The sequence below is a fragment of the Manacus candei genome, unplaced genomic scaffold, assembly GCF_025592945.1.
Source record: "Manacus candei isolate 608988 ecotype Guabito, Panama unplaced genomic scaffold, ASM2559294v1 h1tg000065l, whole genome shotgun sequence".
Classification (NCBI taxonomy): Eukaryota; Metazoa; Chordata; class Aves; order Passeriformes; family Pipridae; genus Manacus; species Manacus candei.
The window spans coordinates 12,093,647-12,112,194 of NW_026138113.1; the positions used below are offsets into that span (position 1 = coordinate 12,093,647).

Here is an 18,548-nt window from a genome sequence, read left to right on the forward strand (position 1 = left end):
GCGAGCGAGGCGAAGGCGGCGGCCATGTTGGGAGCCGCGGGGCGCGGGCCGTGCTGAGGCTCCGCCGGGGCCGCGCTGGGCGCTGCGTTTATCGGGGAGCGGCGCTCGGGGCCGCGGGGGAAGAGCGCCTGCCGCGCCTCTGCGCCGAGGTCGCTGGGCGGCGGTGCCCGGCTGGAGGAGCGCTCGGCGGGGGGGGAGGAGGGGTGTCCCTGACCGAGGAGCAGCGCCATGAGCGGGGGGACGCCCTACATCGGGAGCAAGATCAGCCTCATCTCCAAGGCCGAGATTCGCTATGAGGGGATCCTGTACACCATCGACACCGAGAACTCCACGGTGGCGCTGGCCAAGGGTAAGGCCGCGGGCGGGAGCGGGGGCGGCCGGGGCTGAGGGGCTGCTCGGAGCCCTCCTCGTCCCGCCGGGGCGGCTGCGGTGGAGGGGAGCGAGGGGCTGGGGGAAGAACGGCGGCCCCGCTCCCTCGGCCCCGCGGAGCAGCCGGGAGCGGGACCGGGCCAGCGCCGGGCTGAGGGTCCCGAACAGAGCGCAGGGACGAAGCCCTCGGCAGTGGAAGCGCTCCAGAGTTAGTGCGTAAAAGGGAGAAGGAGGGGGAGGCTGCGAAGAGGTTTTCTCTGCATCGTAAGAATTCCAGACCTGCAGGGTTCCAGGGCCGCGCGCGGCTGGGCTGAGCTGCATCCTGGGACAGCCGGGTCCGAGGGGAATCCCGAGCGCTGGGCTGCCGGCAGAGAAGGCTGAGCGTGAGCTCTCGGTTGGGAGGTATCTATATGGCGCTGCATAGTTCGAAATGGTATGAGAACGTACCGGCCAGAAGATATATGTATACACATATGTATGTATGTATAAGAAAGTTAGAAAGACGTGTTTACTGAGAAGAGACTTAGGAAGAAAAGAAAAAGAGAACCTTTGAAACTGGGCATCCGAAGGATTTCGGTGTTTCTCGAGCGTGATAATGCACTCTCAACATAAAACATCGAGTCAGAACTGTTAGTCAGAACCTCTTTGTAATGGATTCTGCAAAACTCTGTAGTGTTTTACTTTATACTTCTTGCTTCTGCAAAGTTTTGCTAAATCATCTAAATGCATATATAAAAGCGGAGAATTCATCCAACTGTAGCATAAATGAAATATTTTGGACAGGGCTGATACGAAAGGCTTAACGGCGTCTGTTTGACACGGCTGGCGGATACCGTGTGGTGTGTTCGCTTTCACTGGCTGTTCTGGGAATTCTCGGTTGTGTGCTGTGGTACTTTAAGGCCTCCTGCCCCCCTTATTGTTTAAGAAATATATTACTTTGTTTTGTAAATTCTGATACGTGGGCTTTGAAACACCTTACAGTAGGTTTGGTCCCAGGCTCGCATTTCGTTTACGAGGCACTTAGCTTTTATTACGTGACTTTTACTTGTTTCTGAAGTTGCCTTTAGGTTAAATTACCTTGCTGGAGTTGCATTAGCTACTTTAAGAGGACAACTGGTATTGGTTTATATGAGAAAAAGATGAACACTGTGATTAAAAATAAACGTTCTGGGATTCCAGTTGCATGCTGTGATTGTTAAGGTTTGCGCAAAAGAACTTGGAAAAAGAATCCCATCCTCGAGGACCTTGTGATAGTCTTGTCCAAAATGAGACTGATTTAGTGCTGACCAAGCCAATTTTGCATGACTTCTCAAGAGTGGTTAAGTCATGTTGTGGCATATCTGCCAAAGCGTACATATTTATGACAGATCAAACTACAGTTACAAGTCTAATCTGCTCTCTTCCCATAGCTCTCATCTCAAATGTAAATCCAAACCATTACATTTGCTTTAATAAAACTTGGCTGAGTTAGCTGAAGAATGTGTGTTTTGTAATATAGCGTCATGATTCAGAAGAGAATAAACCAGTATTTCTAGGCCCCATGGAACTAAAAATCTTGAGATTAATCTGGAGCTGATAACAACCACGTTAGACTGCAGAACAGTTTGCTGTGCTCATGAGCAGAATGCTCAGCTCTGGAATACTGGAGTTTCTGAAGGCTCAGGTCATTGAGTGGATGTGACAGGGTATATGTGGGGTGGCGAGTGTGCTTAACCATGGCCAGGTCTGTATGTGAAAGCAGCAGAACTTCCTGTGCAGCTGGGAATAGTTACCTCTTCTTCCTGTGCTCAGTCCAGAAGTCAAACTAGAACTGTTTAATGTGGATCTTTACCACAAATGTCAAACTTTCTGCCAGAGGGAGGCAAAAAAAGCCCCAAAAGATGATGCTTTCACTTGCTCAGCTGTGTAGACTGTGTGGCATGTCACCATTACCTGGATGGAGTGCAGGACAGCTTATCATTATTCATATTCTAAATGAATTCACTGAAACTGTGACATAAAATGCAAAAGTAGAGGTAGAATCTGTTCCTGAATAAGTGCAGATTTGCCCAGCAGTAGGATTTGTGCGAGCTAAACTAAAGTCAGAGATTAATCTCATGAAGTTGTGCTTGTGGAATGCCCTCATTTATCTTAAATTGTCTGAGGTTTCAGACAGAAATAAGATCTTTGGGTTGCCAGCAGGGACTGTAGTTCTCCCTCACTGAGGGCAGTCTGCTCTTGTTCCCTCATCAGCATTTTGTTTACGAGGCTGGGATCTTTTCACTCAGCAAAACTTGTGGCCTGTGTCTCAAGAGTCAGAGGAAGAGGGCAGCTGTTAAATATTGAGCATAACATTTCTGTCCTACGCTGGAGTCTGAGCAGGGAAATCGAGGCATCCTTTCCCAAAATGCTGGAGTGTGTGGTTATTTAAACAGCAGGGAAAACGCCCAGGCACACTGGATTCCAGGCATTGAGCAAGCTATGCAAGTATTTGAGGTTCTTAAATAATATTGGCGCATATGTTTGCTTTGGATTGCCAGCTTTTCAGAGACAGTGTCTGGAACCAAAACCACTCAACTCCTATTGTCAAGCCTCGAGTTAAATTAACTTGAAATGTCTTTCCAGTTCATGGTTCTAATTAATACTTGTTTCTTTTTAAAAAGCATTATTAATTTTTAAAATATCATTAAGTCCAACCAGTTTAAGAAGAGAGTTTGCAAGCCATGGATGGTTTTCTTGCTGGAAAGTGCTGCCCTACCTGGGGCAGCAAAGAATGATTGTGGTGCTTGGTCTTAAATGTGGCATTAAAAATGAGGTGTGATCTTTCATACTGTAATATTTTTCTATTTCAAAGCATTAATTTAGAGAGAGTGATTTTTAATGCAGGTAAGCTGTGTAAGAATATCCGTGTTGGATTGGGAAAAGCTTTGTTCCTTTCAACAATAGGGAATCCTTAGGCATGAGAGTATAAGAAACAGAAAATTATATGTTGTCTCTCTGGTATAATGGATCAGTTGTCACTTTTCAGCTGTTGCACCATTGAGAGTTGCATTTGGAACAATTATAGTTGATAGACACTAATGAAATAGCTTTTGGTAAATTAACAAGTGGTTAAACTTCTGGTATTTCTGGCATTTTCAACCATCTGTGGTAGCGTTTTCCATGGTGTAATGACACATCAGAAGGAAATCTTTCCTTTTAGACTTTTGCATTATATTAGTTGCAGGTGAAAGACTAGGAAATATAGACAGAAGGAAGTTTAAATTCTTGTGAAGACCTGAGCTGCTTTTTATCATTCAGGGGTGGGAGCGGGAAAGGGAAGGGTTAAATTTTTATCATGTTTTTATAAGTTGATTTTTTAGTCAGTTAAGTGAGATGCTCCCTGAATGTCTGGAGTTTTAGTGCATGTGTGCCAAACCAAACCTGTGCATTGTGTGTCCCAGCAGAAAAATTCCTCTGGTCAAAGCCCACTGCTGGCTACTGCCCTCACATCCATGTCCTGCAAACCCAGCCCCCCAGGAGTGAGGGAACATGGGCTGAACTGATTGTTCACGTTTGCACTCCTGTGCTGTGGTGTGCAGGGATCAGAGCGTGTTCCCAGGGGAGGGGTTGGGGTGTTTTGAGGAGAGATGGCAACAGGAATGACTTGCTCACTTGTGGTGGTCTCATTTTAATGGTCCTGCTTCCCCTGGGTTCCTTAGGAGTGGGGGGAGCTGTCTGTGTGTGTGTTTGCTGCCCAGGGAGGGAGGGGAGCAGAGTGTGTCAGTGCTGTGCACAGAGACTGAAATCATTCACATTATATGAGAACAGGGTCCTCTTGCTAGTAGGGTGAATGGCTTGGCTTTTGAAGAACATTCTGCTTAAATCCCCTGTGTGAATCAGCAAGTAATCATATCTGCTAAGGGATAGGGCAAGTTGTAATGTTGCCATTGAATTCTACAATAGTGTAATGTGATAAGAGACATTTAAATATAGTAGTGACATAGTCAAAATCTGTACAAAAACTTGCTCACAGCAGTTTAATACAAAATTGGTGGAACTACTCGGGTGCAAGTACATACATGAATCCTGTTGGGCCTAACAGGGTGAGTTTCTTTCTAACTAGCTACTTAATTGTATTTACACTGATAAAAAAATAAGATTGCTTTTAACGTGCTCTGGCTGCCTATTTGTTTGTAAGTCCCTAAGCCAGTTTAGGCCTTTAAAAAACCAAAGACCAAACCTGAAATTGTCAAGGTGATGTTACTGGTTCTGCCAGAGTTCTGGGGTGAGTTGTAAGATTGTGTTGCCTTTCACATGCTTGTTTTCATTTTCTCTCACACTTCAGTATTTTGCTATAGATGAACCACTGAGTCTTGTTCTGGAGGAAGGAGGGAGTCTGAGGGAATACCCCCAGAGACAGGGCTAGAGAGAGCTCCAAGCCTGCTGCTCTTCCAAAATCTTGTGCTTTTGATACTTAGTATTTCTAATTATGCAAAACCATGGTGAAAGATGTTTCTTTCTAAAATGCTGTTGTGCTGGCCACCTCAATATTAGACTTTTTACTTCAGTGAGCTCAGATTATGCTCAATCCTAATCCAAGCTGGAAAAGGAGGAACTGTAAAGGCAGCTATGCCTTTGGAAAGTACTAAAAGTAGCTTTCAACTCCTTGTGTTATAATACTTTCTGAAGGGCCAGATTGGGTAGACACTGCAAAAGCATTGAGTAACCCCTTTTTAGATCACTGCCCATGAAGTTCTGGTTCCTGCTTTAGAAGGAAATCAGACCTGGGGTGGTTATTTTTGTTGCTTGGGGTGGGAAGGCGAGGCTGAATTGCAAATCAGAGGAGTTTGCTCACCCCTCTCCAGCAGAGCAAATCTTCACTGGATGAAATTGGGTTTGTATTTTGCAGAAAGTTATCCTAAACCCAGTTTGACTTGGGGAGGGGAAAGGTAGAGGAAAAAAGCCAAACTCTTAATAGCAAGTCTTGATGTGTTTTATGGCTAAACCACTGTTGACCTTCTCAGTGTCTTGAGCTACCTGTATAGACAGCTGAATCTCATAAAGATGAATTCTAAATTTTGGCATTGAAAATACTTCCTTTTGATGTTATGATAATTTTATGTTGGAGGGAAAAAGACAAATTCTTTTTGACATACAGTAAAATCCCTTTACCTCTTTGGAGCTGTCATTTAGGTGAAAGGTTGTTCACTTTTTTTGGTTGGTTTAGAATGGAGAAAGGTGATTGCCAGGTGTTAAAACTGTTCCTCTAGGTGACATTGGTATTAATGTTAAAATACTTACCCTGTGCAGCGTAGCTCTGACTTAAGGGAAACACTTTCAAAGCATATTTCTTCCATAGTTCATCAGATTTTTATTTCCATGTAAAGGTAAGATGCAGTCCTCTAACTTACTGCCCCTTTTTGTGGTGTTGCTCCAGGGTGGTTCCTTCACTTTAGCTAGAAAGTAAAACACTTTGGTAACTTACTGCTCACACTCTGGCCATTTTTGTGCACCTTGGTAGACAAACCAGAGAGAAGCAATACAAAATCAACTTCAGTTTTACTTACCAAGACAGCAGGTCAAATGATGGAATGAAAGTCCAAGTTAATTTATTAGTTATCTAATAAATAGAGTATAGGATGGCCAGAGAGTGAGGGTGGATCCATGGTCAGGACAGTGAAATAGAAAAGCCTGATGAATAAAAGCAATGGAATGAACTGTAGTAATGCACATGACCAGTTGATAATGTTATTAAGCATTACCTTGAGTTAATTTCTGCAAATTAAGTTTCAGATATCTTTTTCTGTAGAGGAAGAAGAGACATTTGTCTTGTAACAAGTATTGACATTCACTTAACAGAATGTGCCTTTTTACAGCACTCACATTTTACAGGACCATTCAGAGGAGACTTTCAGATGCACAGAAATAGAAAAGTTGATTAAAGTCAGCTCAGTAGATGATACAAGAATGAACAAAATAATTGTAACTTAATGTTATTATTTTTCATTGTAGTGAGTTATACTTCTCCAAAAGGTTTTTAGTACTTGACTGTTAAGCTCTGTTTGTGCAGCATTACAAGAAGCAACAGTGATGGAAGATGGTTGCTGAGAAATGACTCAGTGTCACTTCATACAGCTCTTGACTAATGGTTTTATGGCTGCAAATAAGTGCCTAATGATGTCTCCAAAATGTTGATTCATCTGAAAATGAGGGAAATCTAATTCTGGTAAATTAAAGCAAAATACAGATTTTTGTCAGCATTATCTGTAGTACCTTACAGAGCAAACACTATCTGAAAGGCTGGAGCAAGAACAGTCATGAGGGGTTATTAAAGCTGCTGTAATTCGATGGGATTGTAAATGTGATTGTCATGATTTTGGGGGTCGGGGTTTTTTCGTCTGTGGCTTCAATCCATTGTTCAGTTTTTGCTTACAAAACTCTGGCTCTTGAAGACATATCTCTTCAGCTGATTTCTTTTTTGTTTCTCTTGCTACTCACTGAGGGTTTTAAGGTGAGGAAAAGTCTTTGGGAAGGCAGTGACAGTGAAGTGATGGTATCAATTACACCATGTACCTGGTTATTATATGTAGTGCAAAAGGAGGAGCTTGATAAACGTCAGTGCTGTGCAATTGGAAAACTGTTGGAATTCAGCTAAGTACATACAAATAATTCAGTGTCTTGGCATGCTGCACCCTGTGCAGGCCTCCTTGGGAAGGTAGTTATGCCCCAGTGAGTTTGCTTCATTTGACAGAGATCATATGAGCCTTACACCAGCAAGAGAATGCATTTTGCTTAGTGAAAATTATATATGCATACCACAGAATTCCTGTTGTTTTATTAAATGTTGATTTAGCCCTTCAGTCTACTGAGAAATACTTCACTTTGGATAACTTTTAATGTTCTAGTTTCTGGTAGTATTAACATGTTTTCCTGATTTGCAAGTACAGAATATGAAGTGTGTAAACTCATGTATTCCTTGACTCATAGGACTGCCTTACCAGCCAAAAAAACTGCCTTGCTGCTTCCCCTTACCCTCACAAAACAGTTGAAATAATGAACATGTAAGTGATAGCATAAGTGATGTCTCAGTCTTTCTACTTGGTTTTTAACTGAAAGTTTTAAGATCAAATTACTGAGGAGTTGATCATGACAAAGAATATGCTGCCTATTTAATAAGGAGTTTTTTCTCAACAAAATTTTATTCTGGTTATTTAAAGCTGTTGGTCTCTGTATGTTTGAAACTTCTGCTGACTGTGGGCTGTTGTTGCTCCCTCTGTCCCATGTTGCAGTTCGCTCCTTTGGCACAGAGGACAGACCGACGGACAGACCGATCCCCCCTCGCGATGAGGTCTTCGAGTACATCATATTCCGTGGCAGTGACATTAAAGACCTGACTGTCTGTGAGCCACCAAAGCCTCAGTGCTCCTTGCCACAGGACCCTGCTATTGTTCAGGTAAGTCACATCATCTTTTTAGATATAGCCGGGTAGCTTTAAGTGCTCTCTAGCTGAGTGTTTAAAAATGTTTATCGCTCTGAAGTTCACAACCCAGTGTAGAGAACTCTGGAAAGATTTTCCTCGTTGGTATCATGTCTTTAACAGTGAAATTGGAGGTTGAAATCTAACTCTAGCACAGTGCACTGGATACCAAAGCTGCTGTTTTCTCAGAAACAATTGATTTTTTTTGTGGATCTTGATGCCTTTTTTGAAAGGGACTTGGCTTAGGAGGACACTTATGCAGGAGTTCTTGGAAAGATCAGACTTGGTAAAGGTCAAATGGAATAGATGCTGAAACCTCTCCAGATCACTAATGATTTTTGTTTGTTTGCTTTTCTTGATTCTTGATTGCTGACTGACTTAAATGTTTCATCTAGCTATATGTTTTTATGGAGGCTTCATACAAAGGGGCAGTTATTTGAAAAGGGAATACTTGGTACCTGAAGGGAAAGCAGCTTACAGCTTGAAGCCTTCAGGATTAATCAGCTTGTTGTTTCATAGTAAATGGACTGACAGAAATAGTTATTTTTCATCTTAGAAATCTATTGGCTTACTGATTGTGCTTATGGGGTATCTTAATATCATCCCTGAGAGCAAGAGGAAAACTCTTGCTTCAAATGGAACTTGATAATTCCATGTAAGTGTTCATAATTCTAATGTTTTAACTATTCTGTAGGATAGAATTCTTGGTCTTTCCTTATGAGGAAGGGCTTTTGTACTTCCTCTAAGAGCTTTTGCTGAATTTGGTGCAACCCCTTTTGTCAGTGGTAGTTGAGAGCTGTGAAGTTGCATTGCTGCCAACCCCAATAACAGTGATAACCCCACTGTCCTCAAATGTGTTTGGGTCTTTTATTGTTCCGGTGGGTTTTGAAACTTCAAGGAAAAAGATAAACACTTTCCAAGTTTGCTAACAAAGCTTATATGTGTATTTGACAACAGAGTCCAGTCTGAAGTTCTGTGGAAAAGACTGCAAAATTTCATGGCATTGTTTTCACAGGTCTGTGATGGTGGAAGGGTGAAAGTGCTTTCTAAACTGTGTACATACTTGTGAAAATGCTTTTTAGAGTTTCTCCATTTCTTGCCTCGCAGAACTATTTCCCAGTTCTCGTGTAAGCACAACTTTTTGCTAGTGTGCTGTGTTTTGTGTTCAGTCCTCTCTAGGATCCTCGAGCAGCTCTTCGTTCCAGTCGGTGGGCTCGTACGGCCCCTTCGGCAGGATGCCGGCCTACAGCCAGTTCAGCCCCAGCCCGCTGGTGGGCCAGCAGTTCGGGGCTGTGGGAGTCGGTACGTGCTCCTGCCTTCTCGGGGTTTGCCTGCCCGGCTGGGCACACAGCACTCAGGGCTTGGAGTTATCCCCAGGCAGATTGAAACGCTTCAATCCATGTCAGTCCTGCAGTTTAGCTCAGAAGTACAGAGTTTTTCATAGGCTATGCAGCTCAAATCAAAGCAATTATGATGGAGAATTAAACACCTATCTCAGAGGGACAAGTGGGGAAAGGTTCCTCTATTCAGGAATTCGTTCTATTTTGTATATATTCATTATATTTCACAAGGGACCTTCACAAAAGCCCCATCCCTGGCTGTGCTGTGACACCTTAACCGAGGGTTTGGATGATTCAGCACAACCCTCCAGCTGTTAGAGGTGTTAGTTGGGCGTGAAATACCTGCTTGAAGTGTTTGTGAGCTGCATGGGCTGGTGGCTCCTTTATAGCCTAGCTGCTCTCTGAGACTTACCAACAAACTTTCCTTCCTGAAAGTTTTGTATTTGCCATTTTAGTTTTTCACACAGGAACTCACTGTCTTGTAACTGTTACAGCAGAGTGTTACTCCTGGTACTGAAAATATTAGCCATGTGAAGGGAAGGCTGTAGAATTGGCTATAACTTCATATCAGTTAATGAGATGTGGCAATCATATTTTTGTTGAGAGGGTGTTAAGTGGAAATATAGCAATAACATCAGTAAGATGCTGTCATGACTGTTTTGTTAATACTTGTGATACTGAAGTTAGAAGGGCTCTTTTATTTTTTATATTAGATTAAAACAATCGAGATATTACAGTCTTACCAACTTACTGCACATACATATGTTAGATAAAACAGAAGTGTATGGGAAGGGCAGACTTATGTGTATTAACTGTCTAATATGGCTTCACTAATCAGTACTAATTTAAAAATAATGAAATAAAGCCTAAATCAGGTTTTACAACTGTATTATTTCTTCCAAAGCAGGAGGTTCTTTAACATCTTTTGGAACAGACTCTTCAGCCAGTGCCAGCATGTCCCAAAGCACTGCAGTTGGTTCTGCATTTACAACAGATGCAAGATCCCTAAAAACACAGATGTCTCAAGGTAAAATCTATTTTAGTAACTTTGCTCTTTTTTGACCAGTGGTGCCCCCATGACTCAGGTGGTTGCCAGAAACGCCAACGAAACAGCTGAATTCTGTCACAAAACCACTTGGTATTAAACCCAGAAAGCACTGAGAGGCTTTGTATTTGCTTTTTAAATGTGTTTTTCTACATCTTGGAGTGCTGCATAGGTAGCAGGACATTTGTTGTTATCCTTAAAGCATCTGTACTGAGGAGTAGGACTTATTTCAGTGGAATCATGTTAGCAAATAGGTGCACGTGGAAATTCAATATCTAGTTTTGTTGATAACATGACAAAACTCGGGATACTTCGTGCTGGTTGAAATGTGAAGTGCTTCATCTTACAATTTTGAAATCTTTATTCCTAACTGGTTTTTGTAACAGCAGACCTGACTGCCTGTAGAGATCCTGACATGACTCAGGTCAGCTTAATAGTAACAGAAACTGTGTGGGTAATTTGTGTAATTTTGGAAAAAGAAAATAGAGGCAAAAAGGAAATTTCTGATGATTTTTGAGTAGCTAAGAATAAAACCAACCTAACTAAACATTGAATACCTTCACCCTTGCCTTTCATGCAAATGTGTTGACATTGCTCTTCAAAATCAAAACACCTGCTCTTCCACTCTTCATTGCTGTAAAAGTATGAGCTAAGATATAATCCTAATGCAGGGTTTAAATGATGCAGTCATGTTAAAAGTCAAAACACTTAATAGCAAACAGGTTTTTTTCCTGAGTTCCAGCTGGGATTTGTATACCCATTAGGAGTTTCTAGGACTAGTTGAGTGGGTTGCCAAAAATAGGTTCTACTTTGCTGGATTAATTGAAGGGGAGGAAAGTATGACAAGCATTTCTCTGTTGAAAAACTAGCTTGGTTTTCTGTAGTTGAAGTTAAAAGCTGTGTGATTCTTGGCCTTAATGTGTGGCATATGCTCCAGATGAACATACATTCTGCCACAAAATTTCTTGTGGGGCACCAACAGGATTTTTCTGTGTGTGTTTGCTTTTAAAAATATTTTTCCTCTTTGTAGATTACAAGTGTGGTATGGTTGCTTTTATTGGTTGGGTTTGGGGGTTTGATTTGTTTTGTTGGGGATTTTTTATAGTTTTGATTTGGTCTTGTTTTGTCTTTTGTTGAGCTTTTGTTATGGGATACAACTTTTCCTTCCTGGGACTTGAGTGCTATTCTAATTTCTCAGTAGATTTGCCTGTTTGATGTTGTAAACTTGCCTGGCTGGATCAAATGGCTCCATTCTGAACATGCTTCTGCCCCAGCCAGTGCTGCAAATGGCCATGTGTGAGCAGCTCCCAGGGCTCCCTCACCTGCAGAGTCCTGGCACCAGCCAGCCCTGGCTGCTCCCTGACTTGGCAGGGATAACACAGCAGTGCCCTACAGGACATGGATTTCAGTGTTGGAGCCTTTGGGAGCAGCCATTTCCCACTTGCCTTCCCAGGGAGGCAGAAGGTGTATCTTTACCTCCAATCAATGTGGAAAATTTCATTCCACAGCTAAATGCATATCCTGGGTGGGTTGGTAGGAATTAATTGTCCCACCCATTTTTTTCTTTTAGACTAGAGGAGGGGGTATTGCTAAATATCCTTCATTCTGAGTGGATCTGAGGGTGCAGAAAGATTTATTTCTTTGGACACATGTGGTAAGGTCTAGATTGGTTGAGACCAGTAACTCACATTTGTGCATGAGAAATAACTCTTTGGGTTTTGTTTTATTTTTGCCCAGGTCGTTCAAGCCCTCAGATGGATCACTTGAGAAGGAGCCCCACCATGGAACAAGCAGTACAAACAGCTTCAGCCCACCTGCCCACCCCAGCACCAGTGGGGAGGAGGAGTCCTGTCCCAACCAGACCTTTGGTGTCTGCTGGCCAGAAATCCTTGGAGAACCAAGAGCACCGACGAGGTAGCTTGGGCTGATTTTGTACAGCTTATTTCCTTCCATACACTGAGGAAGTGCTCTCTTTAAGGGCAACACGTAGGAATTTTCCTGATGTCTCTTACTGGTAGACTGGCCAGCAGAGACCTGGATTAGATATATATTCCTTTTTAAAGTCAAGCATATATTCTAAATTAATTTTTTTTTCTTTTATGATTGTAAACTTGTGGTTTACATTTATAGGTTTGGATTTATTTTTTTTTAATCTGAACTATATATACAAAAACGTGGTCAAAAATACCTAATTGGATAAACAAATCATTTTTTTATTTCCAACTTTAGCTGAAGCACACAAGGTTTCAAGATCAGAAAATGAACTCAGAAATGAAAACAAACGACAAATTGGTAAATCTTGTTTTGAGAAATAGCTATCGTTGTTCTCAGACTTCATTATTTTTTTAAAATGCTAAAATACATAAATTCTTTCACATTTTATTTCTAGTGGGTAACAGCTTTGCATTGTGTCCAAATAATACAAGCACATAAAGTCATCATGAAAGAGAAAATCTCTTCTGGTTGCTCTAAATTAAGCAATTTGAATAAAAATGTAAACCAAGCAGTATTCATGGATTTATAAACACAATAGCATGAAAGAAAGCCTGTTACCTTTCTACAAAAATACTTGACTGAAAAGCCACTAACATTTTAACTCTTCTTTAAAAAAAAAGCTTTTAATGACTTCTAGAAAGTCATTTAGTACTATAATGTTTTCTGTGTCACTGCCATCACTATTGTAAGTGAATTTACAAATTACAAGCTGCTCTGATGGGACTTTTAACAACAGAAGTGCAGGAAGTGGATGCATGAAGTCCCAAACTGTTTTACCCCAGGAATTAGAGAGCAAAACAAAAAAAACCAACCACTCTCCACCACCCTCAAAGAGAAACCAATGCCCAAGACAAAACCAAAGAGGATCTCCCTCTTCTCAGTTCCAGGTGCACCTTCAGCACGGAGAGGCCGTGGGGGCCACAGGGGGGGCCGAGGAAGATTTGGTATCAGGAGGGATGGTCCAATGAAGTTTGAGAAGGACTTCGACTTTGAAAGTGCAAATGCACAATTCAACAAGGAGGAAATTGATAGAGAATTTCATAATAAACTTAAATTAAAAGGTAAACCAATTTTTGCTTTATATTTGAGCATGGAAAAACTGTGTCTTGCTGTTTTAGTTCTGCCTTGGAGAACAACTTTTAAAAGGCATATCCTATTAAGTCTTGTTTGCAGTAATAAAAAGCTTATTAATAAGTAAACTGGGATTATCTGTTAATTAAATATTTGGGTCAGTGTTTGAGTTTGAAGTAATTTTAACTAGCAAATATCGTATGTCAAGTTCTAACAAGTCTGTTCGTTTAAAATGCAGATTACTTGAGCAGAAGCTCCAATAATATTTGTTACTTTAAAGTTCTGGAAAGGATGAAATAAAAGAAACCCCATGTTTTATGTTTTCAATTATTAGACCAAAATTAAAATATCAATTATAGACCAAAAGCAATGGGAAAAACATGAGTTTGGGATCAGAACTTTCCTATAGTACACAGGAGAATTTTTGTTTGAAAGTATCCAGCATTTTCTTGCTTTTACCCTTTTCCAAAGGAACACAGGAGTAGTTAGAAACCATTCTGCCAGCACTTGTTTTTTAGCAGGCTTCTGTTTTGATTACCTCATTCTCTTGTGACCAGCCACCTGTTTGTTACTCTGCTGCTCCTATTTTTGGACAAAACTGTTACAGGTTAATACAGGGAGTTCCCTATGCAGTGAATGGTTGGCTAAAAGCTGGGAAATAAAAGCTAGGAATAAATGGAAAGATTTCAGTGTGGAGTAGGAACACCAGCAGAGTCCCATAGGATCTGTTCTCTGGTGCTTGCCTCTTTTTCTGGATTATTTCTAAATGAGTTGATGGTTTGCTGTTGATACTGGGGATGAACAAAACCATGGAATGGCTTTTATGAGGATTGACTGAGTGAGGCTCTTAAGTCTGGGAAGGAGGTAGTGAAGAGGGTAGAAAATAGGGCTGTCAAATCCCTTCTGCCACAGGTGTTTTTGTTAACTAAACCCCCAGAAAATACAGAGGACATCAAACCCCCAGACAGCAGCAGCAAAAGCATCCTAATTTATGCGTTAAAGTATTTGATTTCTGCATTAAATTATAGAGAGGTTTTTGTAATTTTGAGCATTCAGTATAGCTTCTGTCTGGGAATAAGTTAACAGCGCTGGTTTTTTTAGGCTTCTGTTTACTTTTTCTTTTCTAGAAGATAAACTTGAGAAACCAGAGAAGCCTGTAAATGGAGAAGACAAAGGTGACTCAGGTGTTGATACCCAAAACAGCGAAGGGAATGCTGATGAGGAAGATCCACTTGGACCCAACTGCTACTATGACAAAACCAAATCCTTCTTTGATAACATTTCCTGTGATGACAATAGGTATGGCCTGCAAGGGGAAGCTTGTTAGTCTGCTTAATGCATGTTTGTCAGAAGGCACTGTCAGTGCCACTCCTTACAATCAGCTCTGAATCAAAAGCTGATTTCCCCAGGCAGGGAGCAAAAAGGAAACAGGAACACAAAGCACAGCATTTCTTTGTGGGCAAGTGCAATATGTTAATAGGAAGATATTTTAAAGTTGCTTTAGAGCCACGCTTTTAGAACTTAATGCACAGGCTCTAGAGTCTCCTTTCCAGGTTTACTAAAGGGAGGTGGTGGTGTTTGTTTTGCTTTGCTACTAAATTAACACTTCAGTTAAATCAATTATGGCCCTGCTTTGGTAATGGTTCCTAAGCAGATTATGTAACTGTCTCTGCCATAGTGTTGTTTGAACGGGCAGATAGCTTCAGAGGAAAATTAAAGCTTATCTTTGGCTGTTGCCTCTTTATTAGACACGAGGTTGTGGATTGCTGACCTATTTTGAATTATGGGAGGGAGAGGGGGATTGTTGTACTGACAGCCAGATACTATAACATCTGTAACTATTAACTGTTTTCTTGCCTTAAACGACAGTGCATGAGGAGGATACAGAGTGTGCTCTCCTGTGTGGGAAGCTCTCAGCATTGTTGATCCCCAGTTAATGGCACTGTAGCGTCCCTTTGACAAGTTCAGTGAGCTGTGGCAGACACCTGGATTCTTGCAGAAGGGGGAGATTTACGGTGGTTAATGTGTCGTTTATCGGTTCCGGGGCTCTCTGGCAGCTCTCTCTAAGCCAGGCAGTGTTCTCCCGGGGTGTTTGGCAGCAGTCCTGTCCCTTTTGTGTGGCAGGGAACGGCGACCCACCTGGGCCGAGGAGAGGAGGTTGAACGCGGAGACCTTCGGCATCCCCCTGCGCCCCAACCGCGGCCGCGGCGGCTACCGGGGCAGGGGCGTCATCGGCTTCCGAGGTGGGAGGGGACGAGGAGGAGGAGGAGGAAGAGGCTCCTTCCCTGCCCCCCGAGGCTTCCGCGGCGGATTCAGAGGAGGTCGTGGAGGCAGGGAGTTTGCTGACTTTGAATATAGGGTAAAATGCGTTTAATATTACTGTGACCCAATCCACCGTGCTTGGAAAGTAGTGGTTAAAAACCTCCTGCTTTTAGATTTGATGTTGAACTAGAATTTCTTGAACAGTGTTTTGCAGGGACTCTGAGCTACTTTCTTGAAAGTCCATTAATGATGAAATTCTGGTTATATAGCATCATCTTATTATCAACAGCAACCAAAAATAAAAGCTGCCTTTCTTCACATGCCCAATATAGTTACCTGATAGCTGGTATTAGGGGGAGGGGAGGGAGAAAAAGAGAAAAATAAGTTCTGCAGATTGAAAACAAGTGTTAGAAATGTGAATTGCAAGCATTTTTCTAAGCAGTGTTGTAAAATGTAAAGATTTAGAGGGAGTAATTTAACTTGCTTCCTGTGTGCAACAAACTTGAATTCTTTGTGAATGAGTTGGCAGAAAGACTATGTAGACTGGTGTACTGGTTAGAATTGTTAACAAGGATAATTAACCAAACTGGTTCAAATGAAGTAGGCTTTTACAATTCTGACTGGGACAGAACAAATTCTGGTAGTTTACTGCATGAACAGTTAAGAGTTTTGCAGACAAAAATCTTTGTTTTCTGATAGAAGTTTTCAATATTTTTAAGTAAAAGAAGAAAGGGGGTTTCATCACAGCAGATTTTTGTGTCCCTCAGGTGTTCCTTCATTAGATTGCAACAATTAGTCCTGTGATTTAAGGAAACTTTTGGCAGCTGACCATGAATGGAAATGAGGGATTGAAGATCAGTGGTTTGAATTTCTGAATAAGAGTTTTGCAGCCTCCCAGCTGAGTGGGAGGGGGTGTAAAGGCTGCGGGTTTGTGCCATGCAGTCAGGAGGAGCTGCTCCTTGGTGTGTGCCAGCCCTGAGGGCGTTGGAGCGGGTGCCAGCTGAGCACCCAGGGAGGTCTCCTTTCTGCTGCAGGGGGTGGGCAGTGGCCCCCACAGCACGTCTGCTCCCGGGGCTGCTGCCCAGATCGATCTGTGGGGTTTGTTTTGCAAAATGAATTTTCACATTGCGCTTTTGTTCCCTCCAGAAAGACAACAAAGTTGCTGCGTAGTCTACGGGAAAGCTGAAACCGGGTGAACGTCTAGATCTTCTTGATTCAGAGAATTAGTTTTGATCTCTGCAAAGAATGAAGTTAATTTGCTGTATACTTGTCACCAGCACTGGGATTTAACTATTTAATTTCAAAGGGGTGTAATGCAGTTACTTTTGAAAAATGGCCATCTTTGAAAACAGTGAGCATTAAATATATTTGAGACAGAAGGATGAGTAATTTCTTATGTATAGTTAATTATAAGCAGTACTTCGATGGAGTTTAAGTATTTTTTCATCACTGAAAGGATTTTTCTTATTACTAAACTGTATTTGATAATTGCTTCAAGTTGTAAGGACAATTGTATGCAGAAGGCCGTCGATACTGTGAGTGTTTTGACCCACTGAAGGTTGTTTTTTGGAAATCCTGTAATATCCCTTTTGAGGTAGTTGTACTTGTATCAACTAGGGTGCTGGACAGTAGAAAACTTGCTTTGTCAGTCAGATATGTACACACAGTAAATACTGTTTCTTAGGCAAAGGAAAGTTTTTATATAGTTGTAAAATTCCATTATATCCCATTGCCAAAGAAACATTACAAACTTTGTATAGCTGTATAAAAAGCAACTAATTTTTTAAAGAATAAACATTTTTAAGTCGGCAAACATACTGTGTTATTGCAGAAGTTGATATGCTGAAGAACACTGAAGTAGTTGGTTTTTTTTTTCTTTAGCAGCTTTTCAGGCTTAAATGTTTGATTTTATATTTGGACTATAATGAAGTTTTGAAAATGTTCTTCCATTACACGAAACTGGATACACGCTTCACTGCTCTTGCAAGAGTTTGATTTTGTAGTTTCTGGCATATCACAGGATTTGACCAAGTTAAGGAGATATTTTCAGAAAAGGAGAAAAGGAATTTTCATATGTCAAGATTTGCAATTAATTTTACTTAGTGAGAAATATTAACTTTTTTTAATAATGGGCCAGGCACATGAGTTGGTGATTCTCCTGGAGTGCCTGGGAAGAAAGTCTGTCTCCATTTGTCAATTCTTGAAATGTTAACTTTGTTGTAATACCTGTAGACATGAGCAATTTAAAGAATTCTTAGTGTTTGAAGTTGTTTGCATTTTGATAGACCGTAGCTTGGAGACAGTGAGACTCTGGTTGTGAGAATGCCAGGTCACAAATGACAGAGTATGGACTTCTGGCCAATTCTGGATGAGTAGTTCCAACTTTGATATGCTGAAATAGAAACCTGGTCATTTGTGTCTGTCTATGTAAAAATGAAGGCCACAGGAATAAAGGGATCCAAAGATTACATCACTTTGATCTAATTTGCTGATTTTCTTTTTTTTTTTTTTTTTACTTAAAAATGTTCAGTGGTGATAAAGATGTGGAAAACTGCACTGTTGAAAAATTGGAATATTTAAAAGTGGTTGATAGAATCTTAATTTTATAACTTTTGTATAGCACTACAAGGAAGTATTTTGTAATTGGTTTCCTTATTAAGGTCAAGTATTTGACAGCTGTAGAAGTTAGGTAATATTGTTTAGTAATGTTTTTTGCATGTTAACAACTGCCTTTTGGGATCCACAAGTCATGATTCTGAACACCTGTTGAGGTTTTTGACCGTAGAGGCAAGTGCTGTCCTGTTGCAATAACTCTTTACTGTCTGAGGTGTTCCAGCTGTAAATACCGGGCCGGGAGCTGCGGCCGGGGCCAACCCTGGGTGTCCCTGCCGCGCCCGGCCAGGCTTTCTGTTTTTTTTATTTTAAACCAGAATAAACTGTTCAATAGAAGCGCTCTGGGCGTTCTTTGTCGTGCCGAGGGCCGGGAGGGCGGTTTGGGCCCGGGCTGGGCCTCAGGCGCTTCCGGGGG

The 18,548-nt window shown here is 41.5% G+C and overlaps 1 protein-coding gene across 4 annotated transcripts; it reads left to right on the forward strand.

Annotated features, from left to right (window-relative positions):
• The first annotated feature begins 16 nt into the window (after positions 1 to 16).
• On the forward strand, positions 17 to 18,469 carry LSM14A (LSM14A mRNA processing body assembly factor). Of its 4 annotated transcripts, none has more exons than XM_051805819.1 (10): positions 17 to 349; positions 7,620 to 7,783; positions 8,977 to 9,109; positions 10,052 to 10,174; positions 11,930 to 12,106; positions 12,422 to 12,484; positions 13,069 to 13,248; positions 14,386 to 14,557; positions 15,383 to 15,617; positions 16,667 to 18,469. In XM_051805819.1, the coding sequence occupies exons 1-10, from the start codon at positions 229 to 231 to the stop codon at positions 16,688 to 16,690; spliced, it is 1,392 nt and encodes a 463-aa protein (XP_051661779.1). In that variant the 5' UTR covers positions 17 to 228; the 3' UTR covers positions 16,691 to 18,469. The 4 variants fall into 4 exon arrangements, with proteins under 4 accessions (XP_051661779.1, XP_051661780.1, XP_051661781.1 ...); XM_051805820.1 differs by having other exon boundaries at positions 10,055 to 10,174; XM_051805821.1 differs by lacking the exon at positions 12,422 to 12,484.
• Positions 18,470 to 18,548: the final 79 nt, after the last annotated feature.

Bases quoted from the DNA above. Each gene is read 5' to 3' on its own strand.
- LSM14A (XM_051805819.1), top strand. From the start codon at position 229: ATGAGCGGGGGGACGCCCTACATCGGGAGCAAGATCAGCCTCATCTCC. The intron at 10,175-11,929 runs GTAAAATCTATT...ATTTTTGCCCAG, and splicing joins AAAAACACAGATGTCTCAAG to GTCGTTCAAGCCCTCAGATG. The intron at 14,558-15,382 runs GTATGGCCTGCA...TTTGTGTGGCAG, and splicing joins ATTTCCTGTGATGACAATAG to GGAACGGCGACCCACCTGGG.